Source organism: Limanda limanda, chromosome 17 (assembly GCF_963576545.1).
Source record: "Limanda limanda chromosome 17, fLimLim1.1, whole genome shotgun sequence".
Lineage (NCBI taxonomy): Eukaryota > Metazoa > Chordata > Actinopteri > Pleuronectiformes > Pleuronectidae > Limanda > Limanda limanda.
Genome location: NC_083652.1, coordinates 9,302,666 through 9,326,581, shown reverse-complemented (window position 1 = coordinate 9,326,581; position 23,916 = coordinate 9,302,666). Strand labels below are relative to the sequence as shown.

Sequence of the window (23,916 nt, the reverse complement as noted above, 5' to 3'; positions counted from 1 at the left end):
GCCGCTGACAAAGAGTGGGAGGTTCCCGGAAAAATTGCTAACCGGAAGGGAAGGCCAGAGCCCAAGAAGAAGAAGAGGAGGAGGGAGAACAGCAAGAAGAAGAAGAAAAAGAAAACCAAATAGAGAACGAGAAAGAGAAGGACAGCCGCCGCCGCCGCCGATGAGACCAGCAACAGAAGAGAAAGTATTGTAAGTAAGTCAGACAAGTTGTGGTAATGAGACGTGGGGGCAAAGAGGAACTCTGGACGTGTGTTCGTCCTTTCGGTCGACGAGCTGTTTACCGTGTTCACGTCCCCTCTGTCAAATCTCACCCGAACCGATCAGACGAGTCCGGGCTCAGCCTGGACCCAGAGAGGCACCGAGCTCCTGGTTCCGTGAGACCGCGGGGACATGTCCAAGAACCCGCCGTGGCAGGACGATGACCGAGGAGCCGTTTCACAGCCGCAGCTCGACACCACAACAAGCCCGTGTCCCCGACTTTGTCCAACGTCAAACAGCTGACGACGTGCGGTGGTGAACGGGAAAGTTACCCTCTGACGTTCGGGACTCTTGGCCGTAGATGCTAATTTAGCTAATGCTACCACAATTCTATCAAAATTAATTTCCACAGCTAAGCAGTTCTCAAGTTATGCTAGCAAGCTAGTGCTAGTGCTAGGTGTCTGTAATTGCTATTACCTGCTGATGCGGTGTGGTCGAGGCTAATGCAGTTAGCCGACTGCCTTGTGCTACTAAGTTCATGTCATGCTAGCTTGAGTTAACGATACTGACTGGTTATCATAACTAATCAGACCTTACCTTTACTAGGCTAGATAGTTAGCTACATTGTGGTTAGCTACCGTGTCAGTTCAATAATATTCTCAGGGTGAAGCAGCCACTGTGCTAGCATGTCACTCAGTTCAAAGCTAGCTGCACCCAGACAGATAAACTTACCTTCTAGTTAGCATCTTTTTCTCATGACCCAAATAATACTGATAACATTGGCAGATTTGCACAATCCTCAGTAATCATTGCTTTTTTTATATATATATATTAGACCTTGAAGCTTCCCTCAATGACTCACAGATCATTTAGCCACTTGATAGTTTCCAGTAGATTTTTATAATACTTTTACAATTTAAATGCACCCAGCAAGTCTCATGACAGCTTTTTTATATCTCCTCTGTTTATAACAAACACCGACTCACACTTTGACATTGACTTGAAGCTTTGACAGAAAAAGCAAATCTGAGGAAGTTCATATGTTCAGTGAAGGCCTGCACGTTGGTACTTTCTGTGTCCTGTCATCACATTCCCTGTCACAAAGGAGTCATTACTCCTGACAGCACATGTGTGGTTATTCTGTCAGTTTACACTTTGAAGCCATTGTAATCCCAAATATCAGCTGGCGTGCACGTCTTCTCACAGCTCCCTAAAAGTGACGGATTAATGGCAGCCGAGATCGGACCTTTGAGCCGGAGAGGGATCTTTACAGTTAACGTGCTGGAGCCCTTTTTATGGTTATGATGTGTGGACCTTGTCCTGCAAAAGTGATGACACATCTTGACAAATCTTTCCCTGAAGGAAGAAGCTGTGAATTTAATCCCCACACAGTATCCACACCGTTTGTTTTTTATTTTCATTAAGGATGCTCCTCACATATCAGACTGTTTCCACGCTGTCTGAATTTGAAGGTTAGTGCTGCTGAACTTGGCCCGGTAGTTAAATTGTCCTAAAAGTGTGATTTACCACAACAACACTTTAACTTACATTTTAGTGATTTTTTTAATCTTCTGTCATATTCCTGCTGAAGGGAGCTTTTGTTGTGACCGTTTACAAAAAACTCTGAGCAAAACTTAACCAGGATAAAGTGTGTTTTATGTGTGTTGATGAGTTGTGAAGTGCAGGAAATGATTTTATAACACCAGTGGGTGTATTGTGATCAGTGGCGTCTGTCTGTCTGCATGTCACAGCAATAACTCAGGTCGTTTTAATCAAATTTGGATTAAACTCGGCAAGTTGTTTTGTGGGTGGGGTTCCGGACCACTGTTTAAGATGTCTTCAAACATTGTATTTTAATTAAAGGTCAAGGCCACAGCATGGGATCAAAACTTTAGCCCATTGCTTGGAAAGTACATTGAAGGACATTTAAATACACATACAATTTAAAATAGTCTTTAATTCAGGATAAATATTGTGTTGATAAATATATACACATGTTCTACAATGATAATAATTAACCTGACTGAAAATATGGGAAATAATGGAAAAAGCACCGTAAGTTGAGCATCTCTCAGTGTGCATTTTAGTTTTGCTTGCATCTATTATGGAAACAAATATTTGTACAAGGATCTTCATGGAAATACAAAGCAGCATTATAACTAATCTCATTTAGTAAATAATATACTGTAACTTGTTACCTGTAGAACTGCTGTTGCACATTTCATTTTTTTAATTGAATAATGTTTTGATAATAATTACATCGTTTGAATGTAATTTTATTGGTTGGTGCTGATCTTTAAATCTTGGTTTGGTCACTGAGCCTTTACACAGAAGGCCAGAGAAAAGGAAATGCCTGGGATTTCCAGTTGACCTTGCTGACCTACAGTGATGAGTATCCTGTTTGCCTGTGAAGATTCTCAGTCCTGTAGAACCTCTCATACTTTCAGACGATCGGTTAAACATCTTCAACTTGCCTTCGTATGGAACTTAGTTTGTCCTTCGTTAGTTTCCCGTTTGCTTTGCCTGAGTTATGTCACCAGCTCCCCATCCGATCTGTCACCGCTTTCAAAGCCATTCTTTATTAGAGACCTGAACTGAAGTAGGCTTTACCTTGGATAGAGAGTATTTCCTGTTTCATTTTAGAGATTGTTCTGCTTTTTGGTACTTTCACCTACGAAAACCCCTTGCCAGCACCGTCTCGGTTTTGAAGTCGTGCTTGGTCCTAGTTAGTCTTACTAATTGGCGTAATAGACAAAAGAGGAGGGCACAGCACCCCTTCATATCAGACACCACCAGTTCTACCACGCCCCCACCCTTCACATGAAGTGAACAGCACAAGTCCCTGCTTGTTTCTTTGTAATCACTACAAACAGCCGTTAAGGTTGTTGGACTACTACTTAAATGGAATGTGACCAACTTCTGTGATTTCCTGTTCACACACTCTTAAGTATACTCCCATTTATTGGTTATATTATATATATATAAACACTAACTGAGTGCTCCGTTAAAATCATCCTATAAATCTTACAATACCTTAGAAAATCAAGGTAGTTTTATCTCTTTTGTGGTTATTGCAAAATTAGGGTCTTAACCTGCCGTCCCTTTAGGTCAAAAACTGCATATAAACTTCCATATATGTTTCATGTCAAGTATGAAGAGAAGATTCCAAACTTTGACTTTATTTATGCCACAATAGTTTGACACTGATACTTACTACTTGAATAAAACGGCACAAAGTATCAACTGCCCAAAATAAAATATGAAATGTTTTTTCTGAGAAACTTGGGAGCGATAAAATCCCTTGAGGAAACTGTTGATGGAGACGGAAACATGATCTTTTTTACATAATTATTGTCATCATTGATTTAAAGGAGTATCAGTATGAATTTATTGTTTTTTCTGAAGGTAAACGTGCCACAACGCAGGAAGGGAAAACAATTTGACTGTGGGAGACCAATGTGTATTGCTTTCATAGCAATTATTCATAGACATAGCGTCTGTCTTTTTTCAGTTTTTTGACACTGGTTTTGCGTTTAAATATCATTATCATGAGTTAGGCCTGCTTTTCAATTTGTGCACATGCTCTCATATTTAGGTTTTCCCTTGCACTGCAATCACTGAGCAGTGCTTGGATGTCACGCTGGCAGCAGAGCATGCAGGAGGCCACGATGAATATTTCACAGGCCTTCCCTCTAGTCTGCTTCTGCCTTTTCTCCTCCCCCTTTCTCTGACCCATGTCCCACTGTCTCTCTCTGACCCACTTCCCTGTGGAGGTCTTCAGAGCCCATTAAGGATGCCAATCGAAGCATTTGTCACAGGCTGATTAAGACATGTGCATGTCAAGTACAGTTTGCTGTACATATGCATCTGTGTTATTGGTTTGGCAATAAAGTCTTAGTATGTTTTTAATTAGCAGGTAGCATGTTGTGTACACACAACTTGATGCAGTAATTAATTGTTTCCTGTTGATGCTCATAAAATCCTCCGCCTAAGACACAAACTGTTTTGGCTCCCAAGGTTTCCTTATGTTTCTGAAACCTTCCCTCACACTCCTGTGTAAATGGCAGCAGCTCCATATTTTCCATTAAGGCAATAATCTTAAACATTTGTCAGACATACAAACCAACCAACAAATAAATGGATGAGTGTGATGATTTCCAGCAACTGTAATAGAAGGAAGCTGTAAACCAAGTGCTTTTATTAGTATTCCTATAAACGGGCCAATGAGGGTGCTAGTGAAAGGCTAATGAGGAAGAGGAGGCCAGCAACATACTTGCTTTTATACATGCATGTATGTGTACGCATCATGGCTGCCTCGCAAAGCCTGCGTCTGTTTGGTGCATCGGTTGTGCACTCCCTTAGAAATCAATGCCATGCGTCTGTAAGATTTCACAGGAACAGTAGGAACAATACATGACCTCCAGTGTCACCATTTTTTTTGTTTATGTAATGCCCTCTATGGTTTGAGTTCCGTGGCATGCCATCTATTGGAATACTCCAGTAACATGCATAGTACATGTATATGAACATTTGTGCTCACGACGCGTCCAGTTGTCTATGTGAAGATGTGTCTAAAAAGGAAGGGGAGATGATAGTTTTCAGCTGGACCAATCTTTTTAGCTTTCAGCTTAATTTTTACAGAGTTAAATTCCTGGTTAGGGTTAAGACATGGTTATCTCCACTTTAATGTCAGTTCAGAGCAGGACTCTTGCACCGGAGTGCCTCATATTTGTGATTAGTTCCTTGTAATTACAGCAATTTCCCCCCAAAATGTCCTCCCTCACATCTTCTGTTCAAGAAGCTTCGATCTTCTAACACCCTCGGTCCGTCTCTTCTCCTTGCTTCCTCCAGTGATCGGTGCAAACAGGTGAGGGTTCAGATCTGCAGCTCGCAAACAAAATAAGAACAGGCCAGCTATTTGACTCAGGGAACAGAGTGCCTTTATTCTGCTGCTGTGGAGGACCCCCACTGCTCTTTCATGCCGTGTGTGTGTGTGTGTGTGGGGGGGGGCTTTAGTTCGCTGATGATGATGAACGTTGGGTACGGGTTTTATATCTGTGCAGCTCCTTGAAATCTCCATCAAAGTTCAACATTTATAGTCTTTCTTAAATCTGAAACATGTAATGCCCCTGGGTTATAATAGCCTTTTTTAAAGCTAATGATGCTAAATAGCTCAGCTACGACTGTAGGAGAAGAACAGCCCAACTATTGACTATCAGCAGTGACATCTATATGTTGCTTTTCCTCATTCTTGACATATCCCTGTCCTCTTTTCTAAGGAATAGTCAAACTCGTGCATTATGCCTCTGCGTCAAGTTTCCCAGTGACTGAGGCACATTCCATGGTTTTAATGTGCTCAGCAGTAAAATGTGTTCTGCAATCTTCACTTCCTGCTTTGAGCTGAGTTGTGTTTCCTGTCCTTTGACCAAGCAGAAGCTGGCTGACCTCATGTGCATCACTCGACTAAAAAACACGATTAGGAAGGTTTACTTACCCAGTACAAATCGCTGTTTGGTTTGCATTTATCGGCTGGAGAGGTTCGGCTTATATTTGACAATTAATGCGGGATTAATTATATTCAAAAACTTAGATTTCTTTCCATTTTTTTAAGGTCAAACTCTGTGTTACAATTTTCTCTTAGTACAGATCATCCACTGCCTGGATGCTACAAGAAGACTGAGTGAAGAAACATGGTTTACCTTTTGAACTTAGCTTAGCTGTTTGATCCTGAAAAAACAAAATGTTGTTGCAGGTAGTAATTTTTTATTTTGGACTTGCTGATTTATCTTAATGTTCAATATTTAATTCATTATCTGATCATTTTTTTGTGCAGTGCTTCATAAAATTTGCCTCAAAGATCTTATATGGTTTTTACGAAGGTGAGACATCAGTTAAGAGATGAGTCACAGGAACAAATGTGTTGTTAATGCATGGGAGGGTGTATGCGACTATGTTATATTTATACACATGTGTGTGTGTGTATATATATATATGCGTTCATATTTTGCATGTATGATTTTGTGTCTGGATTTGTTAACTTGAAACCTTCCTCTGTACATGTGCCATCATTTCGCTATGTCCTCATCATTTTATTTGTTTATTTATTCTGTGTATTCTCAGTTAAAGTAAAGCAAAGCAGAAGCAATAATTTCATACTTTGGCGTTTATATGACATCACGTTCATGCAAGGAAAAAAAGAGTAGGTTAACCTGCCGGAGCACAACAGTGTTGTGTTTCAAATTAGACTCTTTGTTCTCTCAAGCGCTTGTTTATAGTTAACATGGTTCAATAAGAATAAGGAAGAGTGCCGCAGTGATGCACGTTAAGACTTGAGACTGTCTGATGATTATTTTATCTAAAAGAAAATAATTTAAGGTTCAGTGCTTTTTCTTTTACATTAATCTGTTTTTGCAATTACCAACAGGAACATTTTTTTTTTCATTAACCACCTCACTGGATTTTGACTAAAATATTCCCTATGTTGTTTAAATGCAAATTCTGGTTTGAGTTTGGAGTGGATCTTAACCCACTGTACACTTTGTGTTTTTCAGCTGCCACTGGTGAGGTGTCTTCCTCTGGCTCGTCTACCTGCCTAACCTGAACTCACCCCACCCTCTCCGTCGAGCTCGGCCTCACCCAGCCCCTGCACCGAGCCCAAAAACCTCAAGTCAGCCACACTCCCTCCCTCTCCTCCCGGCTTCCTCTACTTCTTTCTCCTAAAGTTTTTTTAACGCTGCAATATGGGAGGGAGAGGCGGACCAGCACGGACCAACGGTACCGCGGCAAGCAACAAGATCTGCCAGTTTAAGCTCGTGCTTTTGGGGGAGTCTGCAGTGGGAAAGTCCAGCTTGGTGCTTCGCTTCGTCAAAGGCCAGTTCCACGAGTACCAGGAGAGCACCATCGGAGGTGAGGGCTTCTCTTTCGATTCCCAGAATTGTCTTTGCTCTGAGTCATGCTTTATTGGCTGATTATCACTTCAGGGAAAATGATCTCAGTAAGTCAAGGATAAGACTTCCTTTTGCACTGTAGCTGTTTGTGTAGCTGTACAACTTACCATATCCAGTCTGATGTTAAAGATTATGATATAAAAAACTATTAAAAACTTATTTTAATACACAATTAGTTTCTAAATTCTAACTGTAATAGAATGATTTCACAAATCCTACAATTTTTCATCCTGGTTTTGGATTTCACAGAGGTATGACATGAGTGCTAGAGTAGAAGAAAACATGCCCTTGCCAGTACAGAGGAGCTGCTGGCTTGCAGGGCTTAATCTGTTCTGTTATGCGCGTCCAGGAGGAGGAGGAGGAGGAGGAGGAGTGGCAGAACCAATTCCATGCCGCTGATCACCTGACACACCAAGCTCCTCACTTAGCGAGGCAAATATCTTGACTTTGTGGAAAACAGATAACATTTCAGAACAGTTTTCAACAGCGATGAGAGTAAGGTGTAAAAGAAAACTTGATAGAGGCAACTTTGAACAGCAGCTCTCAGCAGAGGAGTGTGGTTACATTAAACAGGAAGGAGTCGAGACAACAATGGGGATTTCCTGGACCTCCTGTAGATGAGTGAAGCTGATCGAAGAGTTTTAAAGAAGAAGAAGAATATGACACACAGATATGTGATCTGTCGGCAGAGTGCTGCGTTTTACATGTTTTTGCTGCATTGTTGTGAATTCAGCCTGAGGGGATCTGCGTGTTAAAAGTGCAAATCCTCAATCCAGCAGGAAAAACAACAGTAACAGGTCTCCTCTTTTGTCGGCATGCTGGCTTTATCAGGGGTGTTTTACTAAATAGTAATGAAGTTTGCAATGAAAAGTACTTTACCAAAAATTAAAGGAATAGGTACAAGGTATTTGTGGTTCTATTTGTTTCATTCATGCATGTTTTTCAGCCGATGTATGTATGTTGAACAGAGACATTTAGGCCACAGTGGATCTTATAACTGCTCGCTGCATTATTATCCTTTTGATCAACTTAACCACCAAATATGTATCATAGGATTTACAGTGAGTCGTATGTTGCCCCCCACCCCCATTTTAAGGCTTCAGCACACAAGCCCAAACTGAATCAATGTCAATGTGGAGGACATCAAAACTGTAGAGTGGTATCAAAAAGAGTATCGAGAAGAATTTGTGTCGATAAAATCCTAACAATACTCCCCCCTACTCATGAATAACGTGGCTGGAGGATGTAGGGACAGGATGCTAAGTGCTTACACTAACCAAAGACTCAGGACGAGTCAGCGTTTTCTGTTTCTACTGAGGCTGCAGTCAGCTGCACGCCTGGTCAAAGATTACTAAGCTTTAAAGTATGAGCTCTGCTCTCTCCCCCCGTGTCATGTGACACTCAGCTGAGTTGTGCCTCTTTCTGCAGAAAATAGGATATGATTTTGTTTTCTTTTTGAGTGTAGTATTTTCCCTTTTTTACGTTTTTTAATTAAGAAATCCAAGTTTTTTCCAGCACTGTATCTAACCAAATCTTATTTACATTTAATTTTAAATCAAATGTTTTTGTCTTTTTATAATTCCACAGACTGAGTTTGTTTCATCTGAGCTTTAATCGTTTAAAGCCTAAATATTCAACTTTCGCCCTCCGGTTAAAAAGCTTGACATCTATTATGTTGTTTTTTTCCCCAGCTGCCTTCCTCACACAGACGGTATGTCTGGATGACACAACAGTCAAGTTTGAAATCTGGGACACTGCAGGACAGGAACGGTATCACAGCTTGGCACCTATGTACTACAGGGGAGCCCAGGCCGCCATCGTTGTCTACGACATCACCAACACAGTGAGTTACCTGGACCGCGGCAGGACGTCAGCCAAGACGCTCACAAGTCCTTTGTCATCTGTTCTGACCCTTTTCCTCCCGCCCGCCCGAGTTGATGATTGTTTGATTCAGCAGACGGCTACAGACCTTTGCTCTTTTACCTCTTAAAGCAAAGTGTGACATTTAAAACCAGGGACTCAAAGTTGAAAACATGTTCTGTTTTTCTCTTCAAGGATACATTCACACGTGCAAAGAACTGGGTGAAGGAGCTCCAGCGACAAGCCAGCCCGAATATTGTTATTGCACTGGCAGGGAACAAAGCAGACCTGGCCAACAAGAGGGTTGTCGATTTTCAGGTAAATAAGACCTTTGACACAGATATTTTTTAAATCTTGAATTAAAGTGATGAATAAAAAAAACCTCAGCTAAATATCTGTTTTGCATTTCCTTGTTTAGGAAGCACAATCATATGCAGATGACAACAGTTTGCTCTTCATGGAGACGTCAGCCAAGACTGCTATGAATGTCAATGAGATTTTTATGGCTATAGGTAAGTGAACTCCAGCACTGACACAGACACAAGTTACTGTCACGATGCAACAATTAGTTAATCAAATGGAAGATGATGCTTAAGATCAGGGCAGCAGCTAACAATTGATTATTCTTCGAATCTTTTTAAATAAACCCCTGAATCAGTTGATTTATTTTTTCAGTTATTTCTTGCTAAAAATCTAAAAGAATGTTTTGTAGATCCAGATTCTCAAAATGTGAGAATTTACTGTTTTTTCACAAGACGTCTGGTGATGTCACCTGAGGCTGTAGAAAATCGCAATTTGATTTAGTTGACAGAATTTTTAATAGCTTCTACTCGCAGCCCTGTTGTTTCATAATCACAGTGCATTCATTAATGGACTCTTACCCTTACAGCCAAGAAGCTTCCTAAGAACGAGCCTCAGGGCGGAGCGGGCGCTGCTGGACGAACCAGAGGCGGCGTGGACTTGCAGGAAGCTGCACCACAGGGCAGAAGTGGCCAGTGCTGTGGCGGCGGGAACTAAACAACACCACCAAGTCAGCTGATCCAACCAATCTAACAGCTCCGATCAACCAGACCAGATATTAGCCAGCTGTCAAACAATGTCCCAAAACCACAACCGACCAAAATCACAACTGTGTATTGAAAACATATTGCTGTATTTGTATCAGACTTTTCAAGTTTATAATCAATCTGTAGTTATTGTTAAAACAATATCTTCCCAATCTCTACATGATGTTTTGTCAACCTTAATTATTTTGTGTTTTTTTTTTTAATTGTCTTAATTTTTTTTTCTGAAGATCTATGGTATTAAATGCACTGGTTCTGTCTCATCATCTTTTCGTGAATTGAGATGTTGTCCCCATCCAGTGCTTTCTTTTTGTCTTTTCTTTCTTTATTTTAACTCTTCATATCAGGGAGGGATTCCTTTCATCTTATGATCACATCAACAACTAGCACAACGATACCTGCACAGCAAGCACCGCTGTTAGCAGGTGGGGGATAATGGGGAGGCTTGAAGCCCGGGCCAGGGGTCGAGAAGGAAGTGGGGGGGAAAAGGATAATTTTATGAATAAACAAAGGGAAGATATCTTTTTTTGTATTCCTGTTTTAATTAAACATTTAATTTTCAATTTAAAAATTAATAATCAGTAGTGACTGACAGCCAACGTATAATAGTGCAGCCAGCCACACTTTGGCCATTGTCAAGTTCCAACATCCCTCTTAGTATTGGTTATCCATCAGAGGTTCATGTGCGGTAGGAGTCCTTTTAAAAATATGCCTTTAAAGCAAACTGATTTAATTTTCTTGGCAAAGATTAACAACACCAGCCACATATAATTTCCTGGGAGATTTAGTGGTAATTTCTCAAATATTTTCAACATTTATTACCAACTTGTCCATGAAAATCTGTGAGCAATTTTCGTTTTTACTGTAAAACACACGGAAATTTAAAGTTATCTTTTTCTTCCTTGTTACTAACTTTGAAATGTTTATAAATAAATAAATAAAATAGTGCTAACAGGTTTTCAAAACGTTTAAAAACCTAAAATTAACTAGTCTTGAGTTCAATTGAATCAAATTCTCATCTATAAAATAGACATGTATCATTTAAAATAAATGTACTACTACTACTTGAATTCAGGTTTTATCAGCAATTACCTTAACAAATGAATTAAATATTTCTCCGAATTAATACTGAATGTCAAAAAAAACCTACTTTGCCCATTGTCACCACAGAGAAGGTGTGTTTTTTTTCAAGTGCACTTGCTATGCTGGTGTACCCAAGGTGTTGTTCCACACCTGTGTAACAGGTTGGGTCTTGCAACAAGGTTGTTGATGCTAGTTATACAAGGGAGTTTACTGGAGGCAGATATACTGACACCTCTGATAATAACAATTACATTCAAAAAGACTCCATTAAAGTGTTAGTTTATTTGAAAGCATTATGTTGTGAAGGGGAATGCGTTGTTTGATGAGAGAACGGAAGGACTAAAACTCCACACCCACTGAAGGATGAGGAGTTTTAGTCTGGCCACTGTAAAGGACATTTAACAGAAGTATTTTCTGATTAATTATGGAAGTAATTTTTGTATTACTTCAAATGAGAACTGAAGTTAGAAATGTAAAAATGTCTCACTTAAAGATTTATTAACTTCAGTTTGACGATATAATTTGTTGCAGTTTTCCACTATGTCCACTAGGGGTCAGGGGGACTGATTTTCCTCCTGTAGACAGTGAGTAACTGCACTCTAGTGGGTCCAAGGCAGACATAAATAACAAAATAATAATACTAATGATAAACTGAAAGCCCAACTGAACAATTTAGAAACAGTAAGAGTTTGGCGCTATGGCCATTGAAGGGCACTACACAAGATATATACAGTCTAATTACTCACATATTCAAATGTGTACAATCAAATAGATAATTTCAGGATACTTCACATACTGTAAAAACACTTTGCTCAATAAGTTCAGAGAGAGACTGATATGCCTGTGTTCAGGAGCTCTCTGACTACCTACATACTGAATATCAAACCTTTTTTACCGAATGGATTTGGAGATTTTTCAAAGTAAAGTCCAACATTTTCACTGTGGAATAGATAATTTCAGGATTGTCACTGTAGAAAATAGATCATTTCAGGATACTTCATAGTTCTGTAAAACTTTGCTCAATACGTTCAGAGAGAGACTCATATGCCTGTGTTCAGGACCTCTCTGACTACCTACATATTGGATATCATACATTTTTACTGTATAGATTAAGAGATTTTTTAAAGTAAAGTCCAACATTTCAACTGTGAAATATATCATTTCTGGATATTTCAAAGTACTATAAAAAAAAACTTTGCTCAATGGGTTCAGAGTGAAACTCATATGCCTGTGTTCAGGACCTCTCTGACTACCTACATATTGGATATCATACATTTTAACTGTATAGATTAAGAGATTTTTCAAAGTAAAGTCCAACATTTCAACTGTGAAATATATCATTTCTGGATATTTCAAAGTACTATAAAAAAAAACTTTGCTCAATAGGTTCAGAGTGAAACTCATATGCCTGTGTTCAGGACCTATCTGACTACCTACATACTGAATATCAAACATTTTTACTGTATAGATTAAGAGATTTTTCAAAGTAAAGTCCAACATTAAATTAAAAAAAATGAAATAACAGAAAATAAATGAAAAGTAAATGTTCACCACTTTCTAATTTCCAGCAAATTTTGGTAAGAATTTGAGCATGTTAAAGCCCTCAAAGCCAATTAATTTGCCTGAATAATAATAATAATCCTTACAACTTCAATAGGGCTTCACTGTCTGTCAGTGCCTCTCAGTGCTCGTGCCCTAAAACTTTTAAAGATCTGTGCAGAGACTTTAATGTTTAAAGGGGATTCTGCTTGAAGCAGGTGGAAAGAAGCCTGTTTAATAGCAGCACGTAATTTTATCTATTCAAATATGTTATTGGTGCATTATGGTGTTTAAGCGCTGCTTTGACAGTTTGATATCGTGTCAGATAATCTGTTTCGAGTCTAAATTACTAGTGAAACTGTTTTCCTGTCTTGGACGTTCTCGTTTTGTAATGGAGATAAATAGAGAAGTAAAAAATGTCATATCCAACGCTAAACGCTGCAGCGGAGTCCAGTTTTCCGACAGCCAGTAAAGGCAGCGCCCGGGCTCCACGGGAGCAGAGGACGAGTCTCGCAGTGTGGACATGTCGGATCCGGCTCAGGCCTTACAGCCCCGGCTTCTTCAAGCCCAGTCCGCGGGCTCAGCTGGCTCCAGCACCGCCGCCACCGGCTCCGGGCCCGGGAACAGTGACCCGGCAAGACCGGGACTGAGCCAGCAGCAGCGGGCCAGCCAGAAGAAAGCCCAAGTCCGAGCTTTCCCACGGGCGAAAAAGCTTGAGAAACTTGGCGTATTCTCCGCTTGCAAGGTAGCTAGCTCCAGCTAGCCTCAGCTAGCTTTAGCTAGCCCAAAGTTCACAACAACAAAGCACTGACCGGCTAATGTTAGCATCTTAGAGGGGTTGGGGGCAAATGTTAGCACAGTGAAGAATTGGCTAACAAACACATAAACAAATAGCTTAACGAGCTAACGTCCTTGTTAACTTGTGTAGCTAACCACAGTCTCCGGGTACTTGTGTTCACATAAAATCTGTCCATGAATCTGTCATCAGCTGCCTTTATGCTTAAGTCGATTAGTGACACCTAAGCAGCAGTTGTGTCACAGTTTAGGCGGCTTTACTCGGTGTTTATCCTATTCTACCTGTTCTCAGGCGAGTGACACCTGCAAGTGCAATGGATGGAAAAACCCAAATCCTCCATCGGCCACACGTATGGACCTGCAGCAGCAAGCGGCCAGCCTGAGCGAGCCGTGCCGCAGCTGTGGACATGCCCTGGGTACAAACACCTTCCACTTACACCCCAGTACTCCCCTATGTCTTTTCCCCACTGCCATACATCTCGCAACCAATGTGTGCACACGATGTAGAGATGGGTATGTCTGATTTCATCCCTTGTGTGCAGCCGATCATGTGTCCCACCTGGAGAACGTGTCTGAGGATGAGATTAACAGGCTGTTGGGGATGGTGGTGGACGTGGAGAACCTCTTCATGTCTGTTCACAAGGAGGAGGACACTGATACCAAACAGGTCTACTTTTACCTCTTTAAGGTAAGCAAGCAAAAATCACTGTCACTCTAAGATTAACCATTGAGTCCATTTGCAAGATACTGACGTTAGACCAGCACACAGGTCATGTGTAATATCTCATTTCTACCCTCTTCCTCTTAGCTGCTCAGGAAATGCATCCTGCAGATGAGCCAGCCAGTGGTAGAGGGGTCCCTCGGAAGTCCGCCCTTCGAAAAGCCCAACATTGAGCAGGTGAACATGAAATAAAAAACATTTTCAGTTAATTTTCATATATATTTAGCAGCAGCTGAAAGAGCGACAGGATTATATCAGGAACAAACATGCATCTTCATTCTCCAAAACGTTCCTACCTTTTGTTGGTAAGGATGCATTATCGTCACATTTCTCTAACTTTTTGTTCTTATTGTGTTTGGTTATGTTTCGCAGGGGGTTTTGAATTTCGTTCAGTATAAATTCAGCCACCTGGCACCAAAGGAAAGGCAGACCATGTTTGAGCTGTCGAAGATGTTCCTCTTGTGCCTCAATTACTGGAAGCTGGAGACGCCGACGCAGTATCGCCAGCGCACACAGAAAGACGACGGGACAGCGTACAAAGTAGACTACACCAGGTGTGTATATGTGTTGTTATTTAACAAAACGGTGCATCACCCCATTAACTAGTTTCTATTGTCAATAACCAATATATAGACTGCTAGATGCTTTTATTTGCTACATCCCTGTGTTGGATGCTTTACAATAGCAGTGTTTTGCTTATGACCCTCCCCCAGGTGGCTGTGCTACTGCCACGTCCCCCAGAGCAACGACAGCCTGCCGCGCTATGAAACCACTCAGGTGTTCGGCCGCAGCTTGCTCAAGTCCATCTTCACCGTGACCCGACGCCAGCTCCTGGAGAAGTTCCGAGTGGAGAAGGACAAACTGCTGCCAGAGAAACGCACACTCATCCTCACACACTTCCCCAAGTAAGGGCAGATTTTTAAAATTGTGCGTGTGCCTCTGACGCTGAGCTTTTAATGTCTAAGAAACAGTGGAAAAATCTCTAGATTTAGTGAATCATCCCATATCATCTTTTTATCCCGTTCTTTGGTGCGTGTGCTACATTAAAGTAGGGACAATTGTTTGTCATAATTACATCTGCACATGTGTGTCATCAGGTTTCTGTCCATGCTGGAGGAGGAAATATATGGCGATAGTTCACCCATCTGGGAGGCCGACTTCACCATGCCTGCCGCCGATGGCACACAGCTGGGACATCAAACAGGTGAGGAGGGTGTACAGCCGGGTATGATGTTTTTTCGAGTCCAATTTTGACAGCCATACACAATAAGTTCTGTTCTGTAATCATCGATAAGATCACATGTCGTGGGAAATGAATCGAGTTACAAATGGTGTTTAATGGTGAGTTTATATTAAGCATACCCACACAAAAAAAAAATCATCCCTATGGATAAAGATAGAAAAAAGACTTTGGTATCCAGTTAAGAAATTCATTTGTTGAATTCATAAACAAGAAACAGAATAATTTTAAACAAATAAGTTAAGGGTATAAGAATTTAAAGGAATTCGTACACCACACATCATGGTGTACACACTACCTGTGGTAATAATGGCATAATATGTGACGAGCTGGTATAATAAAATGTAAATATGTATAATAGTAATTACAATGCACTTACACATAGTTTCTTTAAGCTGATGTCACAGTTCCTGTTTCAGTTTGTAATCCACCACCCTGAACCTTGGTGTGTGTCCATTGCAGTGATCAGTCCTGCTGCCGTGTCTGGCTCCCCTGCTCTCGCTAAAGGCCTGAGCAGCATCTCCTCTCTGGGCGGCGGCGACTCTGGATGTTCGGAGACCATCACAGGTCTGGGACCTCTGCACTGCTCTGATTTCTTTTTTTACAATGACTTTTATACCAGACTTGCATGTCTTATGTAGTTGAGTGATTAGATGTAGGATTGTTGAACACTAAAAACTGTTATAAAACACCCAACACACTTCTACATACTTGCATATACACCCAACAAGCACTTGATTATAAACACCACGCTAATACTGGGTATTTCCTCTTTGATGTCAAGATGTTTGAAACTTTCCTTTGAGATTCTGGTTCATGTTGACAAGCTTGTATCATGATTTATCCCCTGTCCATTCCAAAATGTCTGGGTGACAGGGGAGGTCGTTAAATAGATAGGCAGGTGTACATTATCTGACAAGTATCTTTGCTTTGTTCTTATAAAATCGTTTTTGAAAATCGTAAGAGTAACAATAACACCGATGGCTCTACAGTCACTATCAGCATCATTGACCTGAGTATTGTTGAACGTCTGTTCAGGAGAGAAGCGTAAACTTCCGGAGGCGTTGACCCTGGAGGACGCGAAGCGGATACGTGTGATGGGAGACATTCCTATGGAGCTGGTCAATGAAGTTATGATGACAATCACTGACCCTGCTGCTATGCTCGGACCAGAGGTGAGTCACTTCATCCGCGTTTTAAAAGGTTAAACACAACTTATTCCATCTTGTTACAAATTTAAAATGCAGCACCGATGGTGTATATGTTGTTTTCTTTGTTGTATTTCTAGACCAATCTGCTCACGCCAAACGCTGCCCGTGATGAGACTGCCAGGCTGGAGGAGCGCCGGGGCATCATTGAGTTCCACGTCATTGGAAACTCGCTTTCCCAGAAGTCCAACAAGAAGATCCTGATGTGGCTGGTCGGCCTGCAAAACGTCTTCTCTCATCAATTACCTCGCATGCCCAAAGAGTACATCACACGACTGGTGTTTGACCCGTGAGTAGATGTTGTCTTTACCGCTGCTCGGACTTTGCCAGTCACCGTTGCGCCCGACCTGACATCTCTCACTTTCACAGGAAGCACAAGACCCTAGCCCTTATTAAAGATGGCCGCGTCATCGGAGGCATCTGTTTTAGGATGTTTCCCACTCAGGGCTTCACAGAGATCGTCTTCTGTGCTGTCACATCCAATGAACAAGTGAAGGTATGTAGAATCATTTACTTTGAGATGCAGTGATTCTAGAGATGGACAATAATAAGATTCATACTTTGCTCAGAAAAAGGCAACGTCTCCGGACCTCTGAGGGATTTCTTTATTTAATTTGGCACAAAACTCAAGAATTCAAATGCTAATTCTTCCAAAAAATTCCCACAAATATCTTGATTGGGTAAAATAAAACGATATTATACATTTGAGGTCAGTACTTTAGGAACAAAAGTGGATATCCTGATGAAATTTCAGATCCACAAAGACTGTTCTGTTGCTGCTGGGTTGAAAATGTGTGAAGTGTCAGTGGTTTGAATTTGAAGCTTCTTTTGAGCATCTTATTTAATTGAAATTGTATCTGCTATCATATCTACAACTTAATATTGTACGAGAATCAGAATCGCCAGGAAATACAGTTAATACCCTTTTTATTGAATTTGTTTAAAAATTGTTACTACAAAGATTATATTATTCTGGACAGACGGATACGAAAACTGCATCCTGACTGGTTGGTACGAGGTATACAACCGCAAGACAGCAATTTTAGATAAAAATAGCTAAAGAAAGAACCGAAGTATTTTTTCCAGGTTAGCTGTTTTTCCATCGACCTTGCAGCCACTTCACCTGATGCGTATTGAGATGCATGTTGCAAAATTGCAGTTTTTTCTGATTGTCTTCTCTTGGTCTTTTAAACATAAGGGCTACGGTACCCACCTGATGAACCACCTGAAGGAGTACCACATCAAACACAACATTCTCTATTTCCTCACTTACGCTGACGAGTACGCCATTGGCTACTTCAAAAAGCAGGTACAAGAAGGCCGACCTTTACATTACCCCTGTCACGTCCTCTTCTGCGATCTCGTCCGCTCAGTAATGTGCTCTTCCCTCGCAGGGCTTTTCCAAAGACATCAAAGTGCCGAAGAGTCGATACCTGGGATACATCAAAGACTACGAAGGAGCGACGCTCATGGAGTGTGAGCTGAACCCGAGGATCCCCTACACTGAGCTCTCGCATATCATCAAAAGACAGAAAGAGGTTTGTGAGGCTGCGGCGTGTTCTCATTAAAATGTTTTGTGCTGCTAATCTCTGTGTTTTTATATCACATTACCTTTATATTCCACCAGATTATTAAGAAGCTGATTGAGAGAAAGCAGAGCCAGATTAGAAAGGTTTACCCAGGACTTACCTGCTTCAAAGAGGGAGTCCGACAGATCCCAGTGGAGAGCATTCCAGGCATAAGTAGGTGTTTGTGTATCATGAAGAAATTTTGTTTATCTTTAAAGACATTATCATATTACTTACAAGTTTTTGTCTTCCAGGAGAGACGGGCTGGAAACCCAGTAACAAGGACAAAGGGTAAACTCGTTATATTTTGAAAACCGGAATGTCTTGTTTTGATGCTTGTGAACGTGTTGCTGTAGAAATCAGCTGAGATATAATGTTCTAAATCATGTATAACTACTGTAGTTTCAATCATGGCCGTTAAAATTCAATGTAAAGTTTTATTGCAAAATTTTTACTAAATAAATACAATACAGCTATAGGAAGCTGTGCTTCAAATACAAAAAGTGAATAACTATAAAAAAGAATATTAAAAACTCATCTTGAACAAGTTAATGCCACCAGTCCCAAACTTACTTGCAATGTTATATTTAAAGTCTCAAACATTTTTCTTCCTATGCTCCGTCTACTTGTCAGTAATTTTCTTAATTTACTGCATGTTTTGTAGGAAAGAGGTGAAGGACCCTGATGTGTTGTACAACATGCTGAAGAACCTTCTGGCCCAGATAAAGGTAAGGCTCACTTGTTGATGCCAGACATGAACAGAGGCTACATCCACATTAATAAATGTTAGTTTTAAAATGCATCACTTTTGCTACACATACTGTTTAGGGTTATGAGCTTCGGATAATCATCTAACATTGGAAGCGCTGTATGGGAGAACTCTAATGTCAGAGTGAGAGCCTCCGGACTTTCTCTGGAGTTTCTCGGGCCAGCTCCCTAGTAAAAACTCTTTAGAATGTCTGAATGATCTCTTGTGAGAAAACAGCAGGAGGCTGATGTTAGTTTGGACAGAGATTATTTCTGATCAAGCGCTAAGACACTCGTCTCGAGATCAATTTCATTTAAAACAACTGTTTTAAAACTGGAACGTATTTTTACTGAAGGCTAAAGGACTTTATCTCACCAGACCCACCCTGATGCCTGGCCTTTCATGGAACCAGTGAAGAAATCCGAGGCTCCAGATTACTATGAAATCATCCGCTTTCCAATCGGTGAGCGATTATCTCTTTATTTATACAACTCCTCCTCCTCTTCCTCATTACTTTCACTGTTTATGTCAGGAAAACAATACATTTGTCAATTTAATTTAATTGTCCCCACAGACCTGAAAACTATGACAGAGAGACTGAAGAACAGGTACTATGTGACCAAGAAGCTTTTCATTGCCGACCTGCAGCGAATCATCACCAACTGCCGCGAGTACAACCCCCCGGACAGTGAATACTGCAAGTGTGCCAACACCTTGGAGAAGTTCTTCTACTTCAAATTAAAAGACGGAGGCCTGATCGAGAAATGAACTCCGCCGCAGAATTATGGACAGAAGAGGAGCGACCGTCACAGCTGCCACACACCAAGACGAAGCAGATCACGAGGAAACTAGCTATTGTCATGTCTGAGTTATTTAAGGGGTATGTACACGACTGACACATTTCACAAGGGAATTGTTGGACTCTTAACAAACATGAACATGATGGTTGTTTTGGAAATATCGGAGCCAGTTGAGCACAGTGTCAAAATGGCATTAACTTTTCTCCATAAAGTTACCGTGTCATTTTTTTCTCTTCCAGTACTCACAGGGGGTTAACAATCCTAATACACGTTTCATGAAGTGTACCAAAGTTATAGGTCCAAATTCAAATTCTAACCATGCCACTCTTTCTACTGTTATTTATTGTGTGAATCAGCTCATTATTGCGTTTAATAACATTTGTTCATTCCAGTTTGGTCAGAACTCGTCACTCGAATGTAGTGTCGAGTTCACTGACAGAAAACTGGACCTCGGGACCTAAAGCCACGTTGCCTTCCGTTACTGACAGACACTTGAACATCCCGGTCATTTTCATGGGTATAAAGATCAAGGTTTTCTCAGCGGTGAAGTCCTTAAAACACTGAATTGTGAAAAAATATGGGCAGTACTCTGACTGTTGAAAAGTGCAGGAACTATTGAATCATTCGCCAATAAACACAATAGTTGAAGTTGTTTATGAAAATAAAATTACTCACAATTGTTTGTAGTGGTGCCTCTTAAGTGAGAGTTTGTTTTTCTCTTTTCATTCCATTTATTATAAGGACTTTTTTTTTATGTTGGTCAGAATAAAGGGCGAATACCATTTGGGTTCTAGAAATCCCAGCTATCTGCCGTCTACACCAGAAGCCCCGAAATATTTTTGTTGCCCCTAGAGGCTAATTCCTCATCAGACGACAGCCGATGGGCTCCAAGACTGTAAAGTCCTGATTCATCTATTGCGGAAGACAGATTTTTGTCATCAAGATGCATGAAGTATTCCCAAGAAAATATTTAAATAATGTGATGAACGAATTCCTGAATCCCCCTTATTGTATTCTTTCTTGCAAGTTTTTCGTGGAAATCTATGGGTGAAAACATAATCTTCTTGGCGCCGTGGCAAAGGTTCTTCTGACTAGACAGAAAATAAGACCATTTCCCAAATTGTTGCCTTCAAGAAAACCCTCAACATATTGTCAACACATATACTTCTTAATATACAGTTAATATAAAACACACTGTTGATGCACCGTTCTCCACTGGCAGGGTTTTATTCCAAGCCATTTAGCATGAGGTCATACGTTAGCATATCTTTTACCATGCTTGCAGATGAAAACTGGAGCTGTTTTCACTGATTTGTTCTGTAGTAGACTCACAGCCACACACATGCAAAGTAAGTAGTCTGTTTTCGTGTTCAGCCACATGTTTGTTCTGGTGTCACAGGTTTACTGCATAGTTGACGTTGGCCCCAGCCTGGTGGGGTGGGGTGGGGGGGCTAACCAGCAGTCCTAGGAGAGGAAGAAGGTGACTCGCACGTTACACAAACTGTAGTAGGTGATCATGCATGGTGGACAGTTTACAATTAGCATTCACAAATTAACTATCCAATTTTAAGCCTTCTCTTGTTGCAGGTTTTCTTTTTACTGAGTCACACACACATTGTGATGAAATATCAGAAAGCACCTACTTCTCTAAAGGGGAGTACCTGACGCTTTTTGAGCCTGCTTACTGAATGTTTCATTGTTTGTCCGTGTGTGAGTGGATGTTTATTTTGTACTTGAATTATGACTAGTTTGAATTACTCAAGTGATGTCAGTGTTGCATTATTCAGGGTTGTCAGTTGTGTACTTCTTCCTCAGTCTAACTATGCTGCATTTCAGATTTTCTTATTGAAAGGTCAGTCTGAGGGAACCTTTCAACAGTTTGAGGATGGCTACTGTCTCCAGTTATGGTACAAATGCCATTTACTGTAACCATAATACTGTTCATGACAATAAAGTTTTTTATAAATTATTTGTGAATGTGCAGGTGATTCCTACGCTGTGAGTAAACATCAATTAATAATGGCACTGAAACTAAAACAACCATCCTTGGACTCAAGCCTTAGGATTTGGGGATTTACTGACCTGACAAAATGGACAACAAAATAGCTTTGTCACGTTATTGACAGCTGAGACTAGCTCATGATTTGTTGAACGAGTGTATCCGCAGGACCTCACTACTGCACAGACTCTACAAACTACGATATTGGCACAAAATGGCAGCATTCATATCTGGAATTGGAGATATTTATGCTTGAATTGCCCTCAAATAAAGTTGTTTTGAATTCATCTCTGGGTAGTGGGAGGAAGCTTTATACACAGTCCATGGTCATGACATATTCTTCACACAACTTCAACACAGGAGAAACATTCAGACTAATGTTAAAGTGGTAGGCCGACTTTTAGGTCTCTGTTTTGAAATAGAGGCTGCAGGTTTCACTTTCCTGATAAATAGAAACCTACAGATATGTGGCCTAGTTAAGGTTTACATAATGCAAAACCTGATTCCATTTGCAAATGCCTCTATCTGGCCTAAAGGAAATTGTATCTGTAAGCCACGTACTGTGTTTAAGATAATTATAAAATCATCCACGTACAGATTGTACAGGGTTAGGGTTAGGGTTAGTGCACAGCGGAGCCTGTTCGGTTGTTCCTCCAGAGCCTCCCTCAGGAGAACCATTCTGCTGACGGAGGAGGAGCAGGAAGGTTTCACTTTAGTTTCTCTGTATCACACAGATGATCATTAACACGTCATACTGACTGCACAGGCACATGACAGTGATTCACATGGTGGACTGGTGTTGACAATTATCCACAGATTGGACTTTTAGTAGAAAGTGTTTCATTATTATGTTATTGTGCATTTATATTAAAGGTACTGCCTTTGTTTCTTATACTTTGTTGCGACCCAGCCCAGGAGAACAACCTAAACTTACCTACTCAAATTAAAGAAACAAAAAGACATGTTACTAACCTAACTCCTAATCCAAAAACAGGAGAAAACATGGGTTAAACTAAAATGCTACCCACCCCTACCAAACCAGGCTGGTACATCAACAACAGATCTTAAGACACTTTACAAGGAACAATTCTGTCTGGCAGTGGCAAGAGGAGAGACCCCAGGAGCTGGGGGAAGCCCTCATCTTATCCATGCAACCTTGGAGGCTGGAACCAATCAGCTCCCTGGAAACAAACCTACACACACAGTCTATCATCCACCTGAAACACATCACACACAAGCATCACAGCAGAGAGAGATCGACGCCACAGGCACAGCGGAAAACAGCACATACACCGATTTATAGAACCTTTCACATGAAATCAGGATCATAAAAACTTGTAATTTCCCCTTTTCAGATGGAGGTTATTCACCCTAAATTACATTGTACTTGATTGATCCTGTGATTGTCCTTATCAGCTTTTTACCCTTAATGTATCGTGACATAAAGATACAAGGATAGGAATATTTGGGATTTGTTATAGAAGCTGTGACTTTTTATCGAGGTTTAATGACGAGGATATCATCTTTGATTGGACAACCCTGTTCATCTGGTTGCTCCAGAAGCTTCATGTGCAATTTTTCATACATTTAACGCTATAAAGAACCAAACTATCAGCAGAGTGCTCCTTGCTATTTTTCCTTGAAGCTATAATACCTACCTCTCTCTTTAATGTTTATCTTTGTGTATTGTCAGTATGAATTAAGTCAACTTTCAACCCAAGTGCTAAAGTCCTGCAAAACAATGACTTGCAGATGAAATCCAAACTCACAGAACAGAGAACTAAGGGTTAAAACAGCGACTGTTGTAGGTTTCGTTTTCCTGATGTCATGACTAACAGCTAGGGCCCCGTGAGGGTTCATGCCAATCATCAACAACAACAAAAGAACATGTCTGCTACAGGCTACTTATAGAGTAAACGCCATAGATTTATATTTAAACAATAGGTGTGGATATTGCTTTAATAAAAAAGGATTATTTAAGAATAGATAAGACATTTTATAGGACGGCATAGTCTAAGCTTCCTACGTCACTGCACAATGATGACTCTCTGTTGGCCCTCAAAAGCCTCCCTCAGTGGGGCCATCGTCAGATTCAATGGGTTTTTACTTTCGTTTCCTGTCCTCCTCACACAGCTGATCATGACAC

General features: G+C 40.7%; 2 protein-coding genes across 3 annotated transcripts; both read left to right on the top strand.

Annotated features, from left to right (window-relative positions):
• The first annotated feature begins 43 nt into the window (after nucleotides 1-43).
• Nucleotides 44-10,364, top strand: rab5c (RAB5C, member RAS oncogene family). 2 transcript variants are annotated; one of them, XM_061090071.1, is made up of 6 exons: nucleotides 44-189; nucleotides 6,750-7,104; nucleotides 8,837-8,988; nucleotides 9,201-9,323; nucleotides 9,424-9,517; nucleotides 9,895-10,364. In XM_061090071.1, exons 2-6 carry the CDS (start codon nucleotides 6,939-6,941, stop codon nucleotides 10,020-10,022), a joined length of 663 nt encoding a protein of 220 aa, XP_060946054.1. In that variant the 5' UTR covers nucleotides 44-189; nucleotides 6,750-6,938; the 3' UTR covers nucleotides 10,023-10,364. The 2 variants fall into 2 exon arrangements, with proteins under 2 accessions (XP_060946054.1, XP_060946055.1); XM_061090072.1 differs by having other exon boundaries at nucleotides 44-193.
• A 2,835-nt stretch (nucleotides 10,365-13,199) lies between these two features.
• kat2a (K(lysine) acetyltransferase 2A) lies at nucleotides 13,200-21,740 on the top strand. Its single transcript, XM_061090069.1, has 18 exons — nucleotides 13,200-13,436; nucleotides 13,779-13,902; nucleotides 14,029-14,174; nucleotides 14,295-14,384; nucleotides 14,580-14,761; nucleotides 14,921-15,112; nucleotides 15,305-15,411; nucleotides 15,910-16,014; nucleotides 16,486-16,622; nucleotides 16,736-16,944; nucleotides 17,025-17,151; nucleotides 17,854-17,964; nucleotides 18,050-18,193; nucleotides 18,283-18,397; nucleotides 18,478-18,514; nucleotides 18,888-18,951; nucleotides 19,350-19,434; nucleotides 19,546-21,740. Exons 1-18 carry the CDS (start codon nucleotides 13,215-13,217, stop codon nucleotides 19,737-19,739), a joined length of 2,391 nt encoding a protein of 796 aa, XP_060946052.1. The 5' UTR covers nucleotides 13,200-13,214; the 3' UTR covers nucleotides 19,740-21,740.
• Nucleotides 21,741-23,916: the final 2,176 nt, after the last annotated feature.